Below are 21,026 nucleotides of genomic sequence, written 5' to 3' on the forward strand. Positions count from 1 at the left end.
TGTTTACTACCAGACCGGTTTTTTAATCGATAAACCGTCCTAATATTTTGTTGATCGGCGTAATCATCACATATCGAAATAAAAATATTAATCATTAATGTCTAACGCAGCATTTCCCAAACTACGGGTACCCATTGGCAGGTCGTGAGCGAAAATTGCGTGGGCCCTGGCAGCCAGGAACATACTCGTAAGACGACATGCCGACCGATTGGGTTAACAGCTGGTACTAATAATATTTCATGCTCCCTATTTAAGACGGCCAAGAGGTGGGTCCCGAATTTGGCAGTTTTTGTTAGATGTGTCGAGGCCAGACAACTTTGGGAACCACTGGTCTAACGCATTGGCTCCCAAAAGTTGTATTGATTGATTGTCTAAAATATTCTGTCAATTAAAATTGGCATTAAAATCTATTTACCTAATAGTAAGTAAATATTCTTCACTGCACTAATAATTATAAATTTTACATACATGTAAAACCACAAATATATTTTAAAGGGAATTAGAACTTATCGCTAAAAAGCATATGTCTTCCAGAGGAGTTACATGCACGTTGTCGACCTTAACACTCCACTACCTCGTTGAACTCTGGCAACCTTACTCAACGGCAGGAACACAACACTGAGTACATTTGGTAATTAGGGAATGCTCCTGAGACTGATTTAGTTTAAAAAAACACTCTACTTCTAAGATCACAGATAAACAGGTTGCATATTTAACTGGAAATACGAAAATGAACTAAATGAAGAGATTGTTCAAAGGTGAACCTTATATAAATATACATTAATAGTCACTGCATAAACAGTAACCATGTGGCTATATTATTTATTATAACTAGGATAGGCTGCCCTAACACCAGCTCATTACTCAGTACATTCCTCCCATGAATATATTCATTACATTTAAAGATTTTTAAAAAAGCTAGTTGTGTTTTTATTTTACTAACTGCAGGTAGAAAAATAAATTGATAAATAAGTTCAGTTAAATTTCAATCAGCACTTTGTGGAAAGAGCTATAAAGTGAAAACATAAAAAAAGAGATTGAAAAAAAAGAGAGAGCACATCAGGTAGATATATTTTTAAATAATGACACCTGATCAAAGATAAAAAATCCTTTAGGGCTCCTTTATCACGATCTTAAAATTTGTATAATAACATCAAAAAATAGATATTCCATCTAGTTTTATTTGATCTTAACATAAATTTAACTAGTAAAATATTTACAAAAGGATCAATATCTACTTACAGTACCATATTTCAATAATATTAATGAAAAAAACCTAGAACAGTTACTGAATAGACATGCTTACTAAATTACAGACAAAATAAAAATACCCAATTAAATTAATGAACATGTACAAACATTTTTAGAAAGAACAAAGAAAGTTTTAAAATGTTTAAACTGCTGCCATAAAAGCAAATAAAAAGCCACAGTATTAAGTGATAGAATACAGCGAATGAACCGTACATCAACAGTAAAAGGTTTTTCCAGACTCAATAACGTAAAATATCTTCGTCGAAAATAACTGTACCATAAGCATAAGAGGTAAAAATATACATGTACTCACATTTGTTTTCTACTTCCATGGCTTTGTCTGGCACAGAACAAAAACAAATATTTATTTGATTAAGCACGAAGTCGCGTCTACTTGGAACACACGGCAGATGCTGTTTAAATGTTTATTTATTATCTTCGGTAACTCTACAACTTCTATTAGACCGTTATAACAGAAACCGAATTTAAAACTGAAGAATGGCAGGATGTGAAGGAAAATTGGCACCACAATGTTTTCATCAATGAAGTTTTTGTTTGACACAACGGTCGCATCCTGCGTCGTGATTGGCCGAAGTCAAATTTACCGCTATTTTGTTGGAACGAAATCGACCTGTGATCTATGAAGCTGTTCGTTCAGAAACTGTACAAATAATTTTTGAGATAACATTGTAATTTTAGTTTTTTTAGAAGAAACCCTATAAACTTGTATATTTATTTAAAAAAAATTGTTTGTTCTTATTTATTACAGCTCATATTTTATTCAAAGCACGGACTTATAATTCAAAGCCGTTAGACAGCGTTTTCCTCTGTTACACTTCTGTCGCCAATCCTAGTGCCATCTAGCGAAAGTCACATGTATTTATTCAAAATACAAAGACGAGCGCTTTTGAGGTAATTTAAATATATTAAAATCTATGACTACACATTTAACACGTTCTCCCTGAGCCCTTTTAAAAATGGATGTACAATAATACATATATTATTAGTTTTATCAAACTTGTAGAAAATAACACTTAACCTTGATTCGTCAAGTAAACGCTAGATGGCACTAAAGCTGCTGCATATCTGCTAGATTTTAAAATTTAATGAGTAGATAAATCAAAGTACGTTTATATTTTATTTAATACATATCATTTTAGATATATTTAACATGTTCACAGTTCATGTATTCATTCTGAGACGAAAATAGAGCTAATTTTTGGAGCTAATGGTTTTATTTTTTTATCATAGTTTTTTTTTTGTGTAATTTGACATTTAGAGACAGTATACATCTCTAATAAAGTATTTATTATTTCATAGATTCGATATTTGTAATTGTTTTTTTTTTTTTTTTTAATTTATTGTTTGTAAAAATGGACATGTAAAAGTGCCCCTGTGGCCTATTTGCTGAATAAATGTTTGATATTTGATTTGATATTTTGTACCCAAATGTAAAACGTAGTGGTTATATGCTCTTTGCCCAAATGGAGATATTTTAATAAAGTAAAAAGGTATCTAAATTAAAAAGATTCGAAATAAAACCCACATAATATTATATTTCTAAATAAATAATTTAATATATTAAACAACAGTTCAGCAAGATATAATAATAGTATACGTTGTTAAAATAGTACAGTTTATAATAAGTAACTTGGTGCATTTTACTGATTACACAATTAGATAATTATTTGGCATTCGTATAAATTAATGGATTAAGATGGTATACGTTTCAAATTCTATTACATTCAACATTACCATACTTAGATAAATAAAATAATTAAGCACCGAGTGCTCACTCCATACATACGTTTTGTTACCAAAACGCTTATTATTTTAGCGGAGCTATAATAGTATATTACGATACAAGTGCGAAAAATAGGAAATTCGAAACGAGTGGCGATAAATTAAAACACGACCGAAGGGGGTGTTTTAAATGGACACGAGTTGCGAATTACCTATTCGCACATGTATCGTACAACGTTTTGCAGTACATATGGCCTTTTAAATAAATAAAATAAATAAATATTATAGGACATTATTACACAAATTGACTAAACGTAAATGTTCGACATAGTAACGTAAAATGCTAATTTTCGCACTAGTGCGGTAAAGTAGCACCATATGTACTGTAAATGTTATATTATTAGCTCAAAATTGTTGAGCATTAGACTTTTCGTTCGTCGCGACTTCTATCGTCAAGTACCATGATAAATCCGCTACTTGACGCTAGATCGACATCTACGAGAATAATAAGCGTGTTGATAAGAAAACTGCTGTATGGAGTGAGCACTATATGCTTACTTATTTCTCTATGAAATTCCATAGAGAACTACTTATAAGCTTTACTCTACTGGCCAGCCTAAGCCTACTTCCTCTGTAAAAAAACACATAACTTGTTTATGTTTCCACATTAAGTAATTTTAGGTCCGAATATAGTTTATGGCTTCTTGTTTATACATTGTCCCTTTCTAACTACACTAAGTAAAAAGGGAGATATACCCACAGGCAGTTTCCTCTTTAGTCTAAGAGGTAGCCCCGATAAATGGTACGGCGAGCTGCAAAATTGCATCCTGGACCCATTACGAATGAATTCATAATTTTGCGATCGAGTGTATATACCTACATGAAAATGAGAGTGACGAAACGTGAGAACGTAACGGTTAGTCAGGTTAGGTATTAGGGTGTCCCTTATTTAACGATTTTCAGAAATTAATAACGCATACCTCCTAATTCAGTTTATTTTATCCCAAGACACTCTGAAAATAAATTTCAGGGCATTCCTGTAACAGGAACCTGTGCCGACTTGCAACTAAAATTCCCATACTAATTACTATGGAGAAATTTGGTCAGACAGTAATTTGATAATTTTTTTATTGGTTTTCTGTTCGCATCGAGATTTTTTGTCAAATTATGATTATACGGCAGTAGTATACGCAATTGATAAGAAAATAGTTATAAATAAAATAAAATAAAAACATAAAAATCATTTATTTCAGACAACAAAAAAAAAGTTCGAAATTTCCTGCTACCTAAAGGTTGTCTGGAAGAGATCGCTCTTTAGCGATAAGACCGCCTGTTGTTACCTGGTTCTATTTTCCTTTAAAATTCATTTGTAGTTTTACATGTATGTAAAATGTATAATTGTTGGTGCAATAAAGAATATTTACTTACTTACTTACAACACTGTTACACAGGGTCCATATGTTACAAAAAAAAACTAAAACTATGACCTAAGCCTATACTTATAAAATAAATGGCCTCTTTGGTCCCCTCCCTCCCTGCTCGCCTCTCTGATTAGGGAGGGAGGGGGCCAAATAGGCCATTTATTTTATAAAATCTTATGAAAAGAAAAAAAAAATGGTAATTTTCATACATTGTATGGGAAAATCGCATGAAAGTTGGCACGGGTTGCAGTTACAGGAATGACCTGAAATTTATTTTCACAGCGTTTTGGGATAAAATAAACCGATTTAGGGGGTATGCGTTATTAATTTCTGAAAATCGTTAAATAAGGGACACCCTATTAGGTATACTATCCTTATTACTGGATACGGATCTGGCAGCTATTTATCGGTGGTGGATGTCGTTGCTCTCTTTTATCATATAATGTACCATTTTCCGGGGCCAGTTTTCCGTCTATTTCATAAGTACAAATAACGAGTCAAAAAGTCTTATATATTTCAAGGTACTCATATGATATTCGATCAAAATTAAATATTTTTTGTAATGAAATCGACAGAAGTCTAGCTGATGTAATGAATCATCACATTAGTGATGATGATGATGATTCCTGAGTTTACGTAGCACACACCTGCATTCGGTAGTATCAAGGAGGGTACAGTGGCTCACTCAACCTAATTCCAAAATGAGAGAGGCTATATATTTGCATTCTTGCTTACAACAGAAACAATCAGTTAATCGAACAAATTCAAATGGTCGAGCAATGGTTATTCTAACACGTAAGGGTGTTACAGTGTACAGCGGTATTTGGGCGCTGAGCCACTGTTCCCGCCTTGACCCTACTTCCTGTCTGGACGTACTTTTCTGAGGCTCAATACTATGGTCAGATTTAGAACATGTCAATTTTGCAATAGCTAACTCAAACTATGTAGGAAAATGTCTTTATCAGCGTCACAGCTTTTATAGTTTTTAAGACAATCATAGGAAAATGAGATAAATACAAATAAATTATGCTCTTAAAGTAACAAACGTATACAGAACAACGATAAGATACAATACAAAAACAATTTTAGGTAATAATTTATTGACTACATTCGTTGTAGGTTCCTATTTGCAGGCGTCTGTGGCGCTGCTATCAATGGAGAATGTAACATTTGTATGGTACAGCGTTAGTTCCAATTTTGGACACCTGCTTATATTATATCACCAAGTTTGTAAATTATTCCTATAAATTATTCGAAAATTGTCATAGAAGAAATATCATAAAATAGATTAAGGATATTAAAAATAATATGTACAAAAACTTACTAAATACAAGAGTTAAGTTAACACAAACTAATAGTCAAACAATATTGACCCTTAAATATGTACATGCTACAGATGACTATTAAATTAATTTGTCAATGTACTAAATCACCAGGGCCCGTACATTTCATGCCGTTGACGCAAAAATGTGGTCCTATAGACGCGTAGAAAATTTAAATATAGATAAAGAAAATTTGCTATTTAAAACTATCGATGCTAAACGAGTCCTTCAATGGGTTATCAACAATTTTTATTTTGGGAAACAGCCCTAAACCAAAGGGTTTATTAATGGAAAATACTGAAAAGTATTCATCAACAAAAGTAATTACAATTTAAAGTATACAATTATACATATACATTATACATGTTATGAAGGCCGTATAAATAAATATAGCAAATACCAATTAATAAAATAATTGGGTATTGGGTACAACTACTAGCGCCATCTGTCGATATTTTTTAGTAACTTGTCTTAGTTTACACTTTATTAAGTTTGTTGCGAACTAAATTTTATTATTAGGTGTTGGGCCAAGCACGCTCCTATTGGGTCTAAATTAACCCATAATCTTGCGGACAAATATAGTTGACAAGTAAACTAAAATGATTTGAGTAAGATAGACATTTAGATATAGCGCCTAACAGATTAATGTCATTATTGCATTACATTTAATTTGCATTAATAAGTTTGTGATATAAAGTATTTTTCAGATATGAAATGCTGGTGTGATGTTTATATAATAGTTTGTGCGGAAAGAGAAGAGTCCCAGAATGTAAGGGATCCCATATATTCTACGACTCTTCTCTTTCCGCACAGGGGCCTACCGCGAAAACCGAAATTCGCAAATTGCGGGGATCTTTCTCTTTTACTCTCACTAAGACGTAATTAGAGTGGCAGAGAAAAATGCCCGCAATTGACAAACTTCGATTTTCGGGGCTATAGCCCAGACTCTATAAAGAATGTTCATACTGTTTTGATGTTTTCTAAGAAGTTAAGAACCCTTAATTAATACAAAAATTTTATTACAAAATATTCTTTACAGTACATATGGTGCTACTTTACCGCACTAGTGCGAAAATGAGCATATTACGTTGCTGTATCGAACATTTAAATGGCCATATGTACTGTAAAACGTTGTACGATACATGTGCGAATAGGTAATTCGCAACTCGTGTCGATTTAAAACACTCCCTTCGGTCGTGTTTTAATTTATCGCCACTTGTTTTGAATTTCCTATTTTTCGCACTTGTATCGTAATGTACTATTACCACATTGTGTTAAGAAATTATTTGTATAAAAAATGCATTTTTGCTTTAAGAACATAATTTTAGTAAATCGCCTAGCGACATCGATTAATGTTTAGGTACATGTTAAATTTACTTCTTAAAGTTAAATACTATTCCTAATTACAAAAATAAATTAATATTCTAAAGAATAATGGAAACATGTTGAGTATTTGAATAAATAAAATGAATCACATGAAAAAGGATATTCCTAATACTAGTTATAATTTAAAATATAACACTATCAAAATGTCCTGTTCTCCTTGAATACCTGTATAACTCAAGAGCACGGAAAAGCGCCACAAATAGTTGGTCATATATATTGTGAATTTATCTCGAAACAATAATCATACTCCAATTGCGGGCATTTTTCTCTGTCACTCTAATTTCGTTGTAGTTAGAGTAAAATAGAAAGATCCCCGCAATTTGCGATTTCGGTTTTCGCGGTAGGCCCCCAGTACAGCAGTGTCACGCACATGAATTCGATTCAATAGCCAGTCCACACTGAGCGAGCATACGCGCGAGGCAATTTGTTCACGCACAATACGACCAGTGTAGATGTGCCTCAGGCGGCGTGCACATTTTCCTCGCCAGAGATATATGTCAATGAATAAGAGCATTCCACTAGTACAGGAGCGCCGCGACGGTATCTGCGAGATTGACTACCTGTCTTTTTCTAATTGTATCAATCAGAGAGGGACGGGTAGTCTTATCTCGCAGGCTAGATACTCCTGTGCTAACCCTACACTGTTGCTTACAATCCAATGCAGGTTCCATATATGCTAGAGTGATAGAGAGGCAAATAGACGAACGAACGAACGAAGTGGCTCGCATTAAACCCTCAGAACTTGAGAATACATTTTTTATAATACGTGTTAGAGTAGTTATCGTATCACTGAAATAATGAAAATGGCGGATTATTGTGTAAATGGCTAGTCCCACATTGCAATGTATCAACACAACTAGAGCAATTACTTTCAATTCAATCCAATTAATTAATTAATCGCATATGAACGTGGCCAAATGGGCTGTTAAAATAACAATCATGTGTTTTTCATACACAACATGAAATACTGCGTCAACTATTTAACGCGATTACCTCACTGATGTGGATCAGCGCGCTGCTCCGGTGTGAGCAAGACAGCGCTACGGCCATATATAGCTATGTCTCGTTCGCACACTAGAGCGGCATACGGATCTTTGGTGTCCGATATTGCTATTCTTGATAAATAAAAATCGGGGGAATTCAAGCTTCGCTTGCGCCTAATAAGGCAAAAATAATTATTTGCAAAAATACATAAACCAGTAAGTTTCTTGATAGATACATGGCCAAGAAATGGGATTGTATCATTATTCTGCTTAGTGTCATATCCTTATGATTTGGCGCCATATGCTCTCAAGGGAAACAGAGAAATTATCTAGAAAATATTAAGTCACTGTGGTCATTTACCAAAAAATGGTAAACAAATTGGGCCTTCTTCTTGTCAATGATTTGCTTGTTTATCCTCGACTGAGGCTCCTGCGTTTGGTTTGGATTGTCTCTTAGAAATATTGCTCCAAACAAAGTTGATAGCGTCTTTGAGTCCAAACCGTTATCGGCGCTGTGTTGAAGTGCTTCTTGTAAAAATTCACACAAGTACAAGAAAACATTTTTTCTAAATTCAGGTAACTCAAGAATTATCTGCTTGCATTGTAAATAGTTTGGGGAAGCTCGGAGACTGGCCGCTTGTAGATTGTATGGGATAATTGGATCTGCAGTGCTCTCTAGTAGTAATAGTAGTGCTTCTGCTACAGAGTGGATACTGCCCGGAATAGGATCCACGGAACCACTGTCCAGCCAATCCCTGATCTGTAGCACCTCACTGTGTAAACCAGGCTGCTCAAACAGGTTTGGTTCTTTCAAGCCATGCAAGTATATGTGATCAACTAAAAACCAGATTTCTTTCGGTATTGAATATGTTGACTGGTTAGAAACACATTGATCCCTCTTGTTTTCAAGCTCAATCAGTCTACCCAAAGGCACCTCACGTATGGGCATGTTCAGGTTCACAAGGACTTCTATGGAACAACCAAAACAGCTCCTCTGATATGTCCCATTGATTGTAATAAAGATATCTTTCCCGCCATACAAGTGCAACACCAAGATATCATACAATTTATCAGTCCCTGCATTCATTTTGCAAGCTGAAGTCTTATTTATAAGTACTTTAAGTTGAATTTCACATGCCTCATCTGCACAAATGCATTTTTTATAAGGTTCCACTATCAGCCAGTCTTTACAGAAGCTTGTCTCATCCAACTTTTTAATGAATTCAAATTCCACAGGCAGCTTCCCTATATTAGTTATAGTTATGGTTCGTACTTGGAGCTCTAGGTATCTGACTGTGTCAAAGTCAATTTCAGTCTGGTCAACTTTTACCTGTGGGATGAGTTCATTTTCGAGTTTGTCTAGTTGTTTAATAACTTCCTCATACACTTTTTTGTATTTTTCCTCGTTAATAATTTTAATAAAAGAGTTAAATATAGCAGACACAGGTTTGTGGTCACTGATGTTGAGAGCCGGGTGGCTTCGGTATTCCAGTTGAGTCACATTCTCTCCTCTCCAGAATATTCTATCGCACCAGGCGGGAGCTCTGTTTTTTTCACTGGAGTCCCAGTTATCAGTCCCAGGATCATATTTGTAAGTGGGCTTGAAATTGATAGTACCCTCTGTATATCCTACAAACACCTGATTGTTTTTGTGTTGTTGTTTCAGTTGATCAAACTCAAGGACTGTGGTGAAGTTCCATTCATCCACCATCTTTTTCACACTTGTTGGATCTAGTTCAGTAATTCGATAGTTTAGATCACCTAACCAGTAGATATGATCATGATCTTTGATAGCTTTTGCTTGCTGGTTTGGCTGCGAGAACCTCATCCTATTGCAGATGTCCCTGAAGTCCTGGTTCCTCCTCTCATATTCTTCCACATGTGCAGCTAAATGGGAGTTCACAAAGCACAAGGAGGTACTGTGTAGATCAAATCTAATAGCGACTCCTCCCTTGTTACCCATCTTTCCCATGATACCGGTTCCCACTGTGTCACACACAACATTCCTGACATGATGTATATATTTTTCCTTTATAAGGATGATCAGCAACATGCCCACAAGTCTCACCTTTTCAACTTTTACATACTTAGCTCTTGGATCAACATAGTTTAATACGGCTGCATACCACTCATCTTCTCTGAGCGTCTGATCAAAGAGAAATGTTTCTTTAGACAGATCAAGCTCTTGGAAACCCACAGCATACAGGTCCGGAGGCTCCCTGTCCACGCTCAGCCATCCCTTCAAGGGAATCACAGGAGCTTTATCATTAACATTCCAAGTTCCACAAAACACAGTAAATTGTTTAGTAAATGTGTAGTCTGATTCCTTGTCAGACATCCTCCTCTTGATTAAGCTTTCTCGGATGGCAACAGGCGCAGAATTAAGCGTATGCGCGACGTTATGTCGAGGAACCACCATACTCTCAGCGATGATATCCTCATCATTTTTTCCACTATACTTTTTAAGCCAGACAAACTCCGGCTGCCTGGGCAGCTTGTTCACAGCTTCGATTCCTCTAAAGAGGTCATCGACGAAGTTATCGACGCGCGGTGTCATTTCGATCTCAAACTTGTACTTATTACTACGAGACTGGAGATTCAGGTACAGTACTGCTTCAGGGTCAGAAGGTTTGTTATCTATTTCGCATTTGAAGCTGCTGTCTATGGGTAATACGACTTCTATAGATAAATCCGTGAAAGATTTAGGTGGGTAGCACGACGTGTACAGGCAGAACACCGCCTTCTCGTCTCCGTACTCGACGATAGCTAATATTCTGTCCTTGTTTACCCATTCCGGCTGCAACACTTTGGCATCGCATAAAAACGCTGTAACTCTTTCGCTAGACAGGAACTTCTCTTGCACCACCGCTTTTATGACGTCGTGATTCATTTTGTCTCATAAACTTAATTAGATTCGTATTAAATATTTATCGTTTTCACATGATTGACGTTCACATATAATTAATTCTCTCAAGCTCAAGTCAATTCGTATTTGACACATGACAGCAGTTGGGTTGCGTTTTGTATCGCCCTCATTTTATTTATACTCTGTAGTAGTTCAAAGAAATAATTTCGTATAGAAAAGTTCTATAGAATTTCTAGTTTTGTAAATTGGTAGTTATACCTTGAGGTGTCCAGATGAACATACTAAAGTAAAAAATACTTTGTCTATAATTTTTTTACATTTCAGCCCGACACCGGATCGGAACTGACTTCGGGTCCGATATCGGGAAGTCTGGATGTATTTGAATCTAGTGCCAATTACATCTACACTTTATCAGGCCATTTGCCACGGCCTAACAATGCTCGCGCGACCGCCGCGCGATGTGGAGACATGCCTTACTAAAAGCCGGACAAGTGCGAGTCGGACTCACCCACCGAGGGTTCCGTACTTTTTTAGTATTTGTTGTTATAGCGGCAACAGAAATACATCATCTGTGAGATTTTCAACTGTCATCACGGTTCATGAGATACAGCCTGGTGACAGACAGACATACATGCATGACTCTACCAATAAAACGACATAAAATTTATTTATAATGAAACAAATCGTGGATGAATTTGACATTTAATATTTTCATATATTTATTGCACCACCAACGCAGCACGCCAGGCCGTCAAGGGCGTAGCCAAACAGTGAACGAGGTGGAGGCAAGTTGATATCGGAGACCTAGGCGGGGGCAGACGCCGCAGAAGTGGCATTCATTGTATGTAAAATTTGAGCTCCCCATGCGCTATGCAAGCAACTAGGACCCATTTCACCACGTCCGTCCATATTACAGAAGTTGTACGGACGGTGGGATCATATCCAGGCACGTACCAATAAGTCTTGGGGGCGGGTTCGTATAAGTCCAGTGTTTTTAATTTAGCACTACTGTCAAGTCTTCATACTCCGTCTTCATCTCATCGTATTGGTCTTTGACTTCTTCCTATTAAGAAAGGAAAACATAATTAAATATGCAATATATAGAACTAGGTACGATGTGCAAACTTGCAAAGTAAGCTTCTTTTCAATGCTTCTTTAATTTAATAATTGGATTCGGTAAAGGAAATTAAAAAAACCGGCAAAGTGCGATTTGGATTCGCGCACGAAGAGTTTCGTAACATCTATAAAAACTGCAAAAAAAATCACGTTTGTTGAATGAGAGCCCCGTTAAATATTTCTTTTATTATTTTTATTTGTATTTGTTGTTATAGCGGCAACAGAAATAAATCATCTGTGAAGATTTCAACTGCCTAGCTATCACGGTTCATGAGATACAGCCTGGTGACAGACAGACATACAGACAGACGGACAGTGGAGTCTTAGTAATAGAGTCCCGTTTTTATCTTTTGGGTACGGAACCCTAAAAACCGTACACAACCGGCCTCGTTCAAACTGTTTTTTTTTGTAGAAAGTAGGTAGAGTTAGACCAAGCTAAGTTGGCAGAGATTTTGATAACTCACACTGTGCAAGTGTTATTTTAAACGGCGGCGCTTGCCGCGCTGCCCGGGTCCCCGCTCGCCGCGTGCGTCCAGTACGCGGCCTGAGTCGCGAAAACAATAACCCAGCGACGAATAAAACATGCCACGAGTCAGGGATCGGAAACCGGTATTTTTTGTATAGGTACGAAAACGCTATTTTTTCGTTATTTGTTTAAGTATTTCATTTCTAATTGGGCAATCTAATAATACGAAAGTGTAGATAGTCGTTATCTAAAAGTCGTTACATTTGGAGTAAAAAATAAAACGATTATTTCGAAGTTTTTGCAAAAAAACCGGTTCCGATCCATGCCACGGGTAAAGCCCGTCCCAGACGGAGCGATTATATATATTAATATACCGTAAAATACCGACATATATCTTGTCGTAAAGCTAAGCACCACACGCGGCAACCTAACACATTGTGAGCGAGACGAAATATACCAAAATATATCGTAACATACCGATATAATAAATATATATATATAAAGGTATCTTAAGATGCCCTGCTATAAGATATCGTAAGATACCAAAATATATATTATAGCTTCGTGTGTGTGGACTCTGTCAAATGGTATACATATATTATATCGTAAGGATATAATATATTGCTATAAGATATCTTTTGGTATCGCTCCGTCTGTGACGGGTTTAAGTCCCAACCTTCCCTCCCTGCCTGGTCAAACACCCCCCCTCATTAGTACTAACCAGGTAGCAGTCGTCGGTGAGGTTGGTGTAGGCCAGGTCGAGCAGCAGCCGCCGCCCCGGACTCGCTTCCCTCCTGGCGGCCGCCGCGCGCGCCGGGGTCAGGCACCCCCCCACAATACACTAGTACCCACCAGGTAGCAGTCGTCGGTGAGGTTGGTGTAGGCCAGGTCGAGCAGCAGCCGCCGCCCCGGACTCGCGTCCCTCCTGGCGGCCGCCGCGCGCGCCGGGGTCAGGCACCCCCCCACAATACACTAGTACCCACCAGGTAGCAGTCGTCGGTGAGGTTGGTGTAGGCCAGGTCGAGCAGCAGCCGCCGCCCCGGACTCGCTTCCCTCCTGGCGGCCGCCGCGCGCGCCGGGGTCAGGCACCCCCCCACAATACACTAGTACCCACCAGGTAGCAGTCGTCGGTGAGGTTGGTGCAGGCCAGGTCGAGCAGCAGCCGCCGCCCCGGACTCGCGTCCCTCCTGGCGGCCGCCGCGCGCGCCGGGGTCAGGCACCCCCCCACAATACACTAGTACCCACCAGGTAGCAGTCGTCGGTGAGGTTGGTGTAGGCCAGGTCGAGCAGCAGCCGCCGCCCCGGACTCGCTTCCCTCCTGGCGGCCGCCGCGCGCGCCGGGGTCAGGCACCCCCCCACAATACACTAGTACCCACCAGGTAGCAGTCGTCGGTGAGGTTGGTGCAGGCCAGGTCGAGCAGCAGCCGCCGCCCCGGACTCGCGTCCCTCCTGGCGGCCGCCGCGCGCGCCGGGGTCAGGCACCCCCCCACAATACACTAGTACCCACCAGGTAGCAGTCGTCGGTGAGGTTGGTGTAGGCCAGGTCGAGCAGCAGCCGCCGCCCCGGACTCGCGTCCCTCCTGGCGGCCGCCGCGCGCGCCGGGGTCAGGCACCCCCCCACAATACACTAGTACCCACCAGGTAGCAGTCGTCGGTGAGGTTGGTGCAGGCCAGGTCGAGCAGCAGCCGCCGCCCCGGACTCGCGTCCCTCCTGGCGGCCGCCGCGCGCGCCGGGGTCAGGCACCCCCCCACAATACACTAGTACCCACCAGGTAGCAGTCGTCGGTGAGGTTGGTGTAGGCCAGGTCGAGCAGCAGCCGCCGCCCCGGACTCGCGTCCCTCCTGGCGGCCGCCGCGCGCGCCGGGGTCAGGCACCCCCCCACAATACACTAGTACCCACCAGGTAGCAGTCGTCGGTGAGGTTGGTGCAGGCCAGGTCGAGCAGCAGCCGCCGCCCCGGACTCGCGTCCCTCCTGGCGGCCGCCGCGCGCGCCGGCAGCGCCGGGGTCAGGCAACCCGTGCCCCCAACAAATAAAAACTGTCAATCGACACATTTTCTTAAATAAAATAAATATGTTATTCATCAAGTGTTAATTTTTTGATCCAAGCTTTTACCGCTGACTGTACTTTTCTAGTAATGAGTACTCATCGAGACAATTCTAAGAAGCCCAAATACAAATAACGCATTCCAAACACGATGAGTTCGCTTTGTTTAATCATAATCACAGAGTTCCTATGGCCACCTCCTGTCTCCATCATCAGATCGACTTGATGGCACTATAATTGGTCACCAAACTTACTTACTACTTACGTATACGTATGTGAAATTCGTATACGTAAGTACGTACAATCGAATAATGTTAAGTGGGTCTAATTTAGTTTACAGGTGAAACAAATTATAAAAATAGTAATTGTATGTTTACTTTAGACGACCAAATACCGCAATGTAACGTGCTCTAAAATCGCATACAAGTTCTTGAACCGTCTAAATAGGGCTTATAGGAAGAGAAAACTAGAAGAGCGGAAAGTGTACCGTGAGCTCGGGGCAGCCGCGGACGAGGGCCAGCACGTCGTCGTCCTCCGCCTCGTAGAACGCGCCCAGGGACAGCCACGTGAGGCGCGCGCCCAGGTGCCGGCATATATGCTCCACGCTGTCCGACGTCATCCCTGCCATGCCGTTTGAACGCCATTAGGCGGGTCCACACAGAGCGAGCATACGCGCGAGGCAATTTCCTCGCGCACAAATCGGCCAGTGTAGACGTGCCTCAGCCGAGGCGACGCGCTCAGGCGACGAAAACGCTACACTGGCCGGTTTGTGCGCGAGGAAATCGCCTCGCGCGTATGCTCGCTCTGTGTGGGTCCACACAGGTTGCCGACCCTTGAGAACCCTAAATACCCGCTTCTTGAAGAACCCTATGTCGTAGCACAAACACGAAACTTGCCACACAAATAGATTCCTACCTATAGATTCTGCTCGTAACATGGAATAACAGATATGATACTTTTTATTACAAAACTCATCCACTATGAGAGTGAAACTGGATTGAAAGTGAAAGTAATAAACGAGAAGGTCCTCACAATTTACCGAGTTTCTTTAGTATTAGCTGATAAATACTGACCTTGACAGTCCGGTAAATCCAAAGTGGTGAGCTCCGGACAGCACCTTGTTACGGCTTCCACATCACAGTCGCCCAGTTGACACGATATCTTGAGGTGCTTCAACCTGGTCAGTCGACTCAGGGGCTTCGAGGAATGGCAGCTCATCCGTAAGTCGTCATACAGCTCTAACCATTCCAATTTGGGCATCTTATCTAACACTAACTGCATTTCTTCAAGTATTTCATAAGTAATACAGGCTAACTTGAGCGTCGTAAGCTCGCCGAGGCGGTCAATTAATGAAAGTATGCATTTTGGCTCCATTTGTCTACAAAAGTCAATTTTAAGTGTCTTTAAATATGACAAGTTTATAGTATTGAAACAGAGACCAGTCACTGAATGGCAAGAATAGAATTCCAAATCTTTCAAGGCTCTATCTGCCAAAAATTCGCTGACACATGCGTCATATATCTGGAAAAGGGAGAGTTTTCATTATAACTTTCGCCACAGAATAAGTAATAGTATTATCTCACGTCGAATGGTCCTTAAGACAGTTCCTTCAAGTCTCTTTTGGTTGGTTGTACATATATATCATTATGTATTTAATATGTATGTGTCTGTATATATTGTATACGACATATATAAATATAAATATTATACAAAACACAGAAAACACAAATTTACAAAATACCTCAATCCGAACCTGACAAACATCAGGTATTTATTACACATTTATTTAAAAGGATATCTACAAGAAACATATAATTTCAAAATAATAATTTGCAGTTTTCAGTTACTAAATTTCTTAGAAAAATATTATCTCTATAATTGGTCTCGAGCATTTTTTTTTAAAGGTCCTAGGAAGGACATGTCTAAGAAATGAATTGGTTCTGTTTATTGTCAGGTTTCAGAGCATAGTTAAGATTAGTATGTACTTACAGAACTGGTCTGAAAGAAAGACAACTGTTGCAGGAACTTGAAGTTTTCACGTAGACTGTATGGGAGCAGTTGTTCGGGTGCAAGAGATTCTGCAAACTGCAACTATATGGGCAGGACGTATAAACAAACTGCTCAATCTATAATTAAGATATTATCAAATATAAATAGTACTGATGGCTTCCTTGCACAAGATATAAGCATTGCGATGCAATGAGGAAATGCCGCCAGCACACTTGGTACAATACCTCAAGGTCCTATTTTAGATTTATGCTAATTAATAATAGTAAAACCTCTGTATAAATCTATTATGTAAATGAATCTTTTTTATTAGAATAGTACTTATAGTCTGACATTCCAAATAAAATAAAAAAAGCGGCCAAGTGCGAGTCGGACTCGCCCATGAAGGGTTCCGTACCATTTATGACGTATTAAAAAAACTACTTACTAGATCTGGTTCAAACCAATTTTCGTTGGAAGTTTGCATGGTAATGTATATCATATATTTTTTTTAGATTTTTCATTCCGTTATTTTAGAAGTTACAGGGGGGGGGGGGGGGGGGGACACTTTTTTTCACTTTGGAAGTGTCTCTCGTGCAAACTATTCAGTTTAGAAAAAAATGATATTAGAAACCTAAATATCATTTTTGAAGACCTATTCATAGATACCCCACACGTATGGGTCTGATGAAAAAAAAAAAATTTTTTTTTTTTTATGACGTATTAAAAAAAAACTACTTACTAGATCTCGTTCAAACCAATTTTCGGTGGAAGTTTGCATGGCAATGTATATCATAATTTTTTTTTAGATTTTTCATTCTGTTATTTTAGACGTTACGGGTGGGGGGGGGGCACACATTTTTCCACTTTGGAAGTGTCTCTCGCGCAAACTATTCAGTTTAGAAAAAAATGATATTAGAAACCTCAATATCATTTTTAAAGACCTATCCATACATACCCCACACGTATGGGTTTGATGAAAAAAGATTTTTTGAGTTTCAGTTCTAAGTATGGGGAACCCCCAAAATTTATTGTTTTTTTTCTATTTTTGTGTAAACATCTTAATGCGGTTCATAGAATACATCTACTTACCAAGTTTGAACAGTATAGCTCTTATAGTTTCGTAAAAAAGTGGCTGTGACATAATCGGACAGACAGACGGACATGACGAATCTATGAGGGTTCCGTTTTTTGCCATTTGGCTACGGAACCCTAAAAAGATATATGGGCATTTTCAGAAAACATTGTCCTATTTCTTTTTTTTTTCAAGGAACTATAAGAATTATTTCTATTCTACTTAGAATCACGAGTATTGAATTAAAAAGAAAAATAAAAATCAGAAAAAAAATCTATTTCATGATTGACACATTTTCACATACATTTTGTAAGGCCCATCACAAAATTGACACCCAAAATGTATATGAATAACTGGGAACAATCTTTTTTTAAACCTATTTAATAGTCCTCATGATTATGTCGAAATAACACAAAGTTGTTAGTTTTTTGGTAGTAAATGGTACACAGTTCTCTGAAAACTCCCATAGTTAAAATATTAACTCAATAGAAGAATAGTTTTAATATTTACCTTAAGGGCTTCTATGTTAGGGCAATTTTCTTTGATTATTGCTAAACTCTCCAGGCTGTTACAGTAAGTGCCCACAACTGATGGGCCCAGTTTTTGTGTCCAAAGCTCAAATGACTTTATTGTGTTTTCTGAGAGTTCCAACCTGCAGGTGTTATGATCTGTCTTTTCCCTTTCAGTAATCGTAATATGGATTTCTGAGAAAGATAATATAGCACATTGATACTGTAAAACTGCTGCTGTAAAACTGATAATCAGTATCTAATAAATACTTAAGCTTGAGAGAATTCTTTACTTTACAGAAGGTTGTGTTTGGACTTATGTAACTTGTGAAATGTTTTAACTAGGGCTATCAATTTGATGTCAACTTTTAGCTGATGTCCTGTACTATCATTAAACAATAAAAAAGTACAGGTCAACAAGCTCATTTGTGAAAAAAAATTGTAAAAAAAGTAAATTTTTAAAATCAATTTTTATATTTGTTAATAATTCTCGAGTAATTGTGGAAAGTTCTCTGTGACATTTATACTTGAAATTTAAGCCCTAATTCATAAGCTATCGATTGTTTTTTTTTTAATGTGCAATAGTGCAGCTTCCATATACCAAGGGTATGCAAGTCCTAGAAGTAATGAATTCACAAAGAGACCTCGGAGTCACTACAACAAGCAACCTGAAGTGGGATATGCACATTCTGGAAATAACAAAAAGAGTCAACTCACTAGTATACCTTATACGAAAGACCTTTAAGACAATTTATAAAGCACTGTTCCTAAAACTATATAAGACGTACATAAGGCCTATTCTTGAATGTGCTTACCAAATTTGGAGTCCATACTTTCAGAAGGATATCACTTTACTTGAAAAGGTGCAATGCAGGGCAACCAAGATGGTATATGGACTACGTAACAAACCATATAACCACAGGCTTGCCAGTCTTGGTTTGACAACCCTGGAGCGAAGAAGACAGCGTGGTGACCTCATTGAAACTTTCAAGATCATACATGATTATTACGATTTACCTGAACTAAAGGACCTATTTGTTATGAGCAAGAATCATCGTCTAAGAGGCCACAGCTTAAAGATTACTCGCGTTCCCAGCACAAGCAATCCTAGAAAGCACTTTCTACCGAACCGTGTTGTGCGCGAGTGGAATAAACTACCACAAGCAGTAATAAATGCTCCTTCAGTGAATAGTTTTAAAAACAGACTTGACAAACATTTAACACATTCACTGCCAGACAAAAAACGGCGCACTACCTCAGAAACCGGTGGTCTATAGCTGCGTACAAAACAACCCGCCCAGCGGGTTGTCCGGCATCTGAACAAAGTTCACGAGCGCCCACCAGGTGGGTTCCCGGCAGTGAATGTGTTAAAATTACCAAAATGAACATTAATTGTACAAAAAAAAAGCAAGTGCAGTGATATACATGCATCAGCTTTCAGCTGCTAGTGTATTAAGCAATATAATAATAAAATAATAATAGGTAATTGGACAGATAATGGTACATTAACCAAGTGCAGTTTTGTTTTTGACGCTATAAAACTTTGAAGGGGTGCATTTTAAAAATGGTTGAGTAAAACATAGGTATGGGGGGTGATTTGTTGATAAAATTCAATAGGTACATGTTTAACGGCTCCACTACTTGTGTACCAAAACATAATATAGAACTCCCAGAACCTAAATTGGAAATATATAAGAAGTATCTAAGTAAGATATTGTGGATAACATGTTTTGCAACACCTTTTCCAGGTTGGATTATGTACCTATGTAACATACTGGTACAGTCAGCGTCAAATATTTTGTAGCAACTAAAGTAGCCAAATAGTTCGGTACACCATATATTTAGTATGGTGTACCGAACTATTTGGACACCATGACTGCTACAAAGTATTTGACGCTGACTGTACTTATGCAAATCTCAATAAATTGAAAGAAGAATTTACAAATAGTTTACAGGAGTTCACAAAGTACATGGAGGGGTTAATTTAAATAGACTGAATAATAAACTCCTCACCTTGCAAGTACATGAGCACCACCGCCTGCCACCGGCGGCTGGCGCGCTCTGTCCGTATGAGATCCTGCGCAGGCACGTACTGCAGCACGGCGCGCCAGCAGTCCTCGTTCAGGTAATCCAGTATCGTCCCTTCATTAGTTACTTCTGCTTCTAACACCTGCAATTACAATAACATTGTTAAATGCGTTTAGTACTTTTAGAATAAAATCTGTTTCATCCAACATTTTTCGTTATTTCGAGGTAGGTTTAATTTACTGCAATATGAAAATTGTACTGTAAATTAAGTATAAACTTACTTTTCTTGAAAAAGTTTTTCCTCAATGTTATTACTGCTTAGAATTAAATCACTTAGTTTGATTTTAAAGTACCTCTTAGAAAACTTTCATGACATTTCATTGATGTTTACTCAAACTCAATGTAACGTGAAATCAGAACAGAATCTTTTTTTACAATAAGTGTGACCTACTTAAAATATTAGTGTTGCTATATAATGAAACCCATACGAAACCGGTTTCAAAAATCGTTCTGAACTTGGATAACATTCAAACGGGCCCGATGTTTGGCACGACATTGGGCCTGAAGCGCCAAAAATATCAAACAATGAACATTTTTGGCAATAGAGACAAAGTATTATTTACATTTCAAATAAAGTCTGTTTGGAAAGAGAAGAGTCGTGAAATGTATTGGGCCCCATACATTCCACGACTCTTTCCGCACAGACTATTGTTAACGATGTGGTGATATTCCGTGTAACGGAAAACAATTACGGTCCGAAATCGGGACTGGGTGCCTACCGCGAAAACCGAAAATCGCAAATTGCGGGGTTATTTCTCTTTTATTCTC

At 38.5% G+C, this 21,026-nt stretch overlaps 1 protein-coding gene across 6 annotated transcripts; it reads right to left on the reverse strand.

The window, feature by feature from the left end:
* Positions 1 to 2,858: 2,858 nt before the first annotated feature.
* LOC133518418 (type II inositol 1,4,5-trisphosphate 5-phosphatase) lies at positions 2,859 to 20,805 on the reverse strand. Of its 6 annotated transcripts, none has more exons than XM_061852099.1 (8): positions 20,480 to 20,805; positions 20,184 to 20,340; positions 18,172 to 18,365; positions 16,590 to 16,691; positions 15,674 to 16,121; positions 15,088 to 15,221; positions 13,669 to 14,592; positions 11,659 to 12,035 (listed from the first exon to the last, which is right to left on the reverse strand). In XM_061852099.1, the coding sequence occupies exons 2-7, from the start codon at positions 20,194 to 20,196 to the stop codon at positions 14,422 to 14,424; spliced, it is 1,062 nt and encodes a 353-aa protein (XP_061708083.1). In that variant the 5' UTR covers positions 20,197 to 20,340; positions 20,480 to 20,805; the 3' UTR covers positions 11,659 to 12,035; positions 13,669 to 14,421. The 6 variants fall into 6 exon arrangements, with proteins under 6 accessions (XP_061708081.1, XP_061708082.1, XP_061708083.1 ...); XM_061852101.1 differs by having other exon boundaries at positions 15,674 to 15,978; positions 16,590 to 16,726; positions 20,480 to 20,665; XM_061852102.1 differs by having other exon boundaries at positions 15,674 to 15,978; positions 16,590 to 16,678; positions 20,480 to 20,662.
* Positions 20,806 to 21,026: the final 221 nt, after the last annotated feature.

This window comes from Cydia pomonella, chromosome 5 (assembly GCF_033807575.1).
Source record: "Cydia pomonella isolate Wapato2018A chromosome 5, ilCydPomo1, whole genome shotgun sequence".
Taxonomy (NCBI): domain Eukaryota; kingdom Metazoa; phylum Arthropoda; class Insecta; order Lepidoptera; family Tortricidae; genus Cydia; species Cydia pomonella.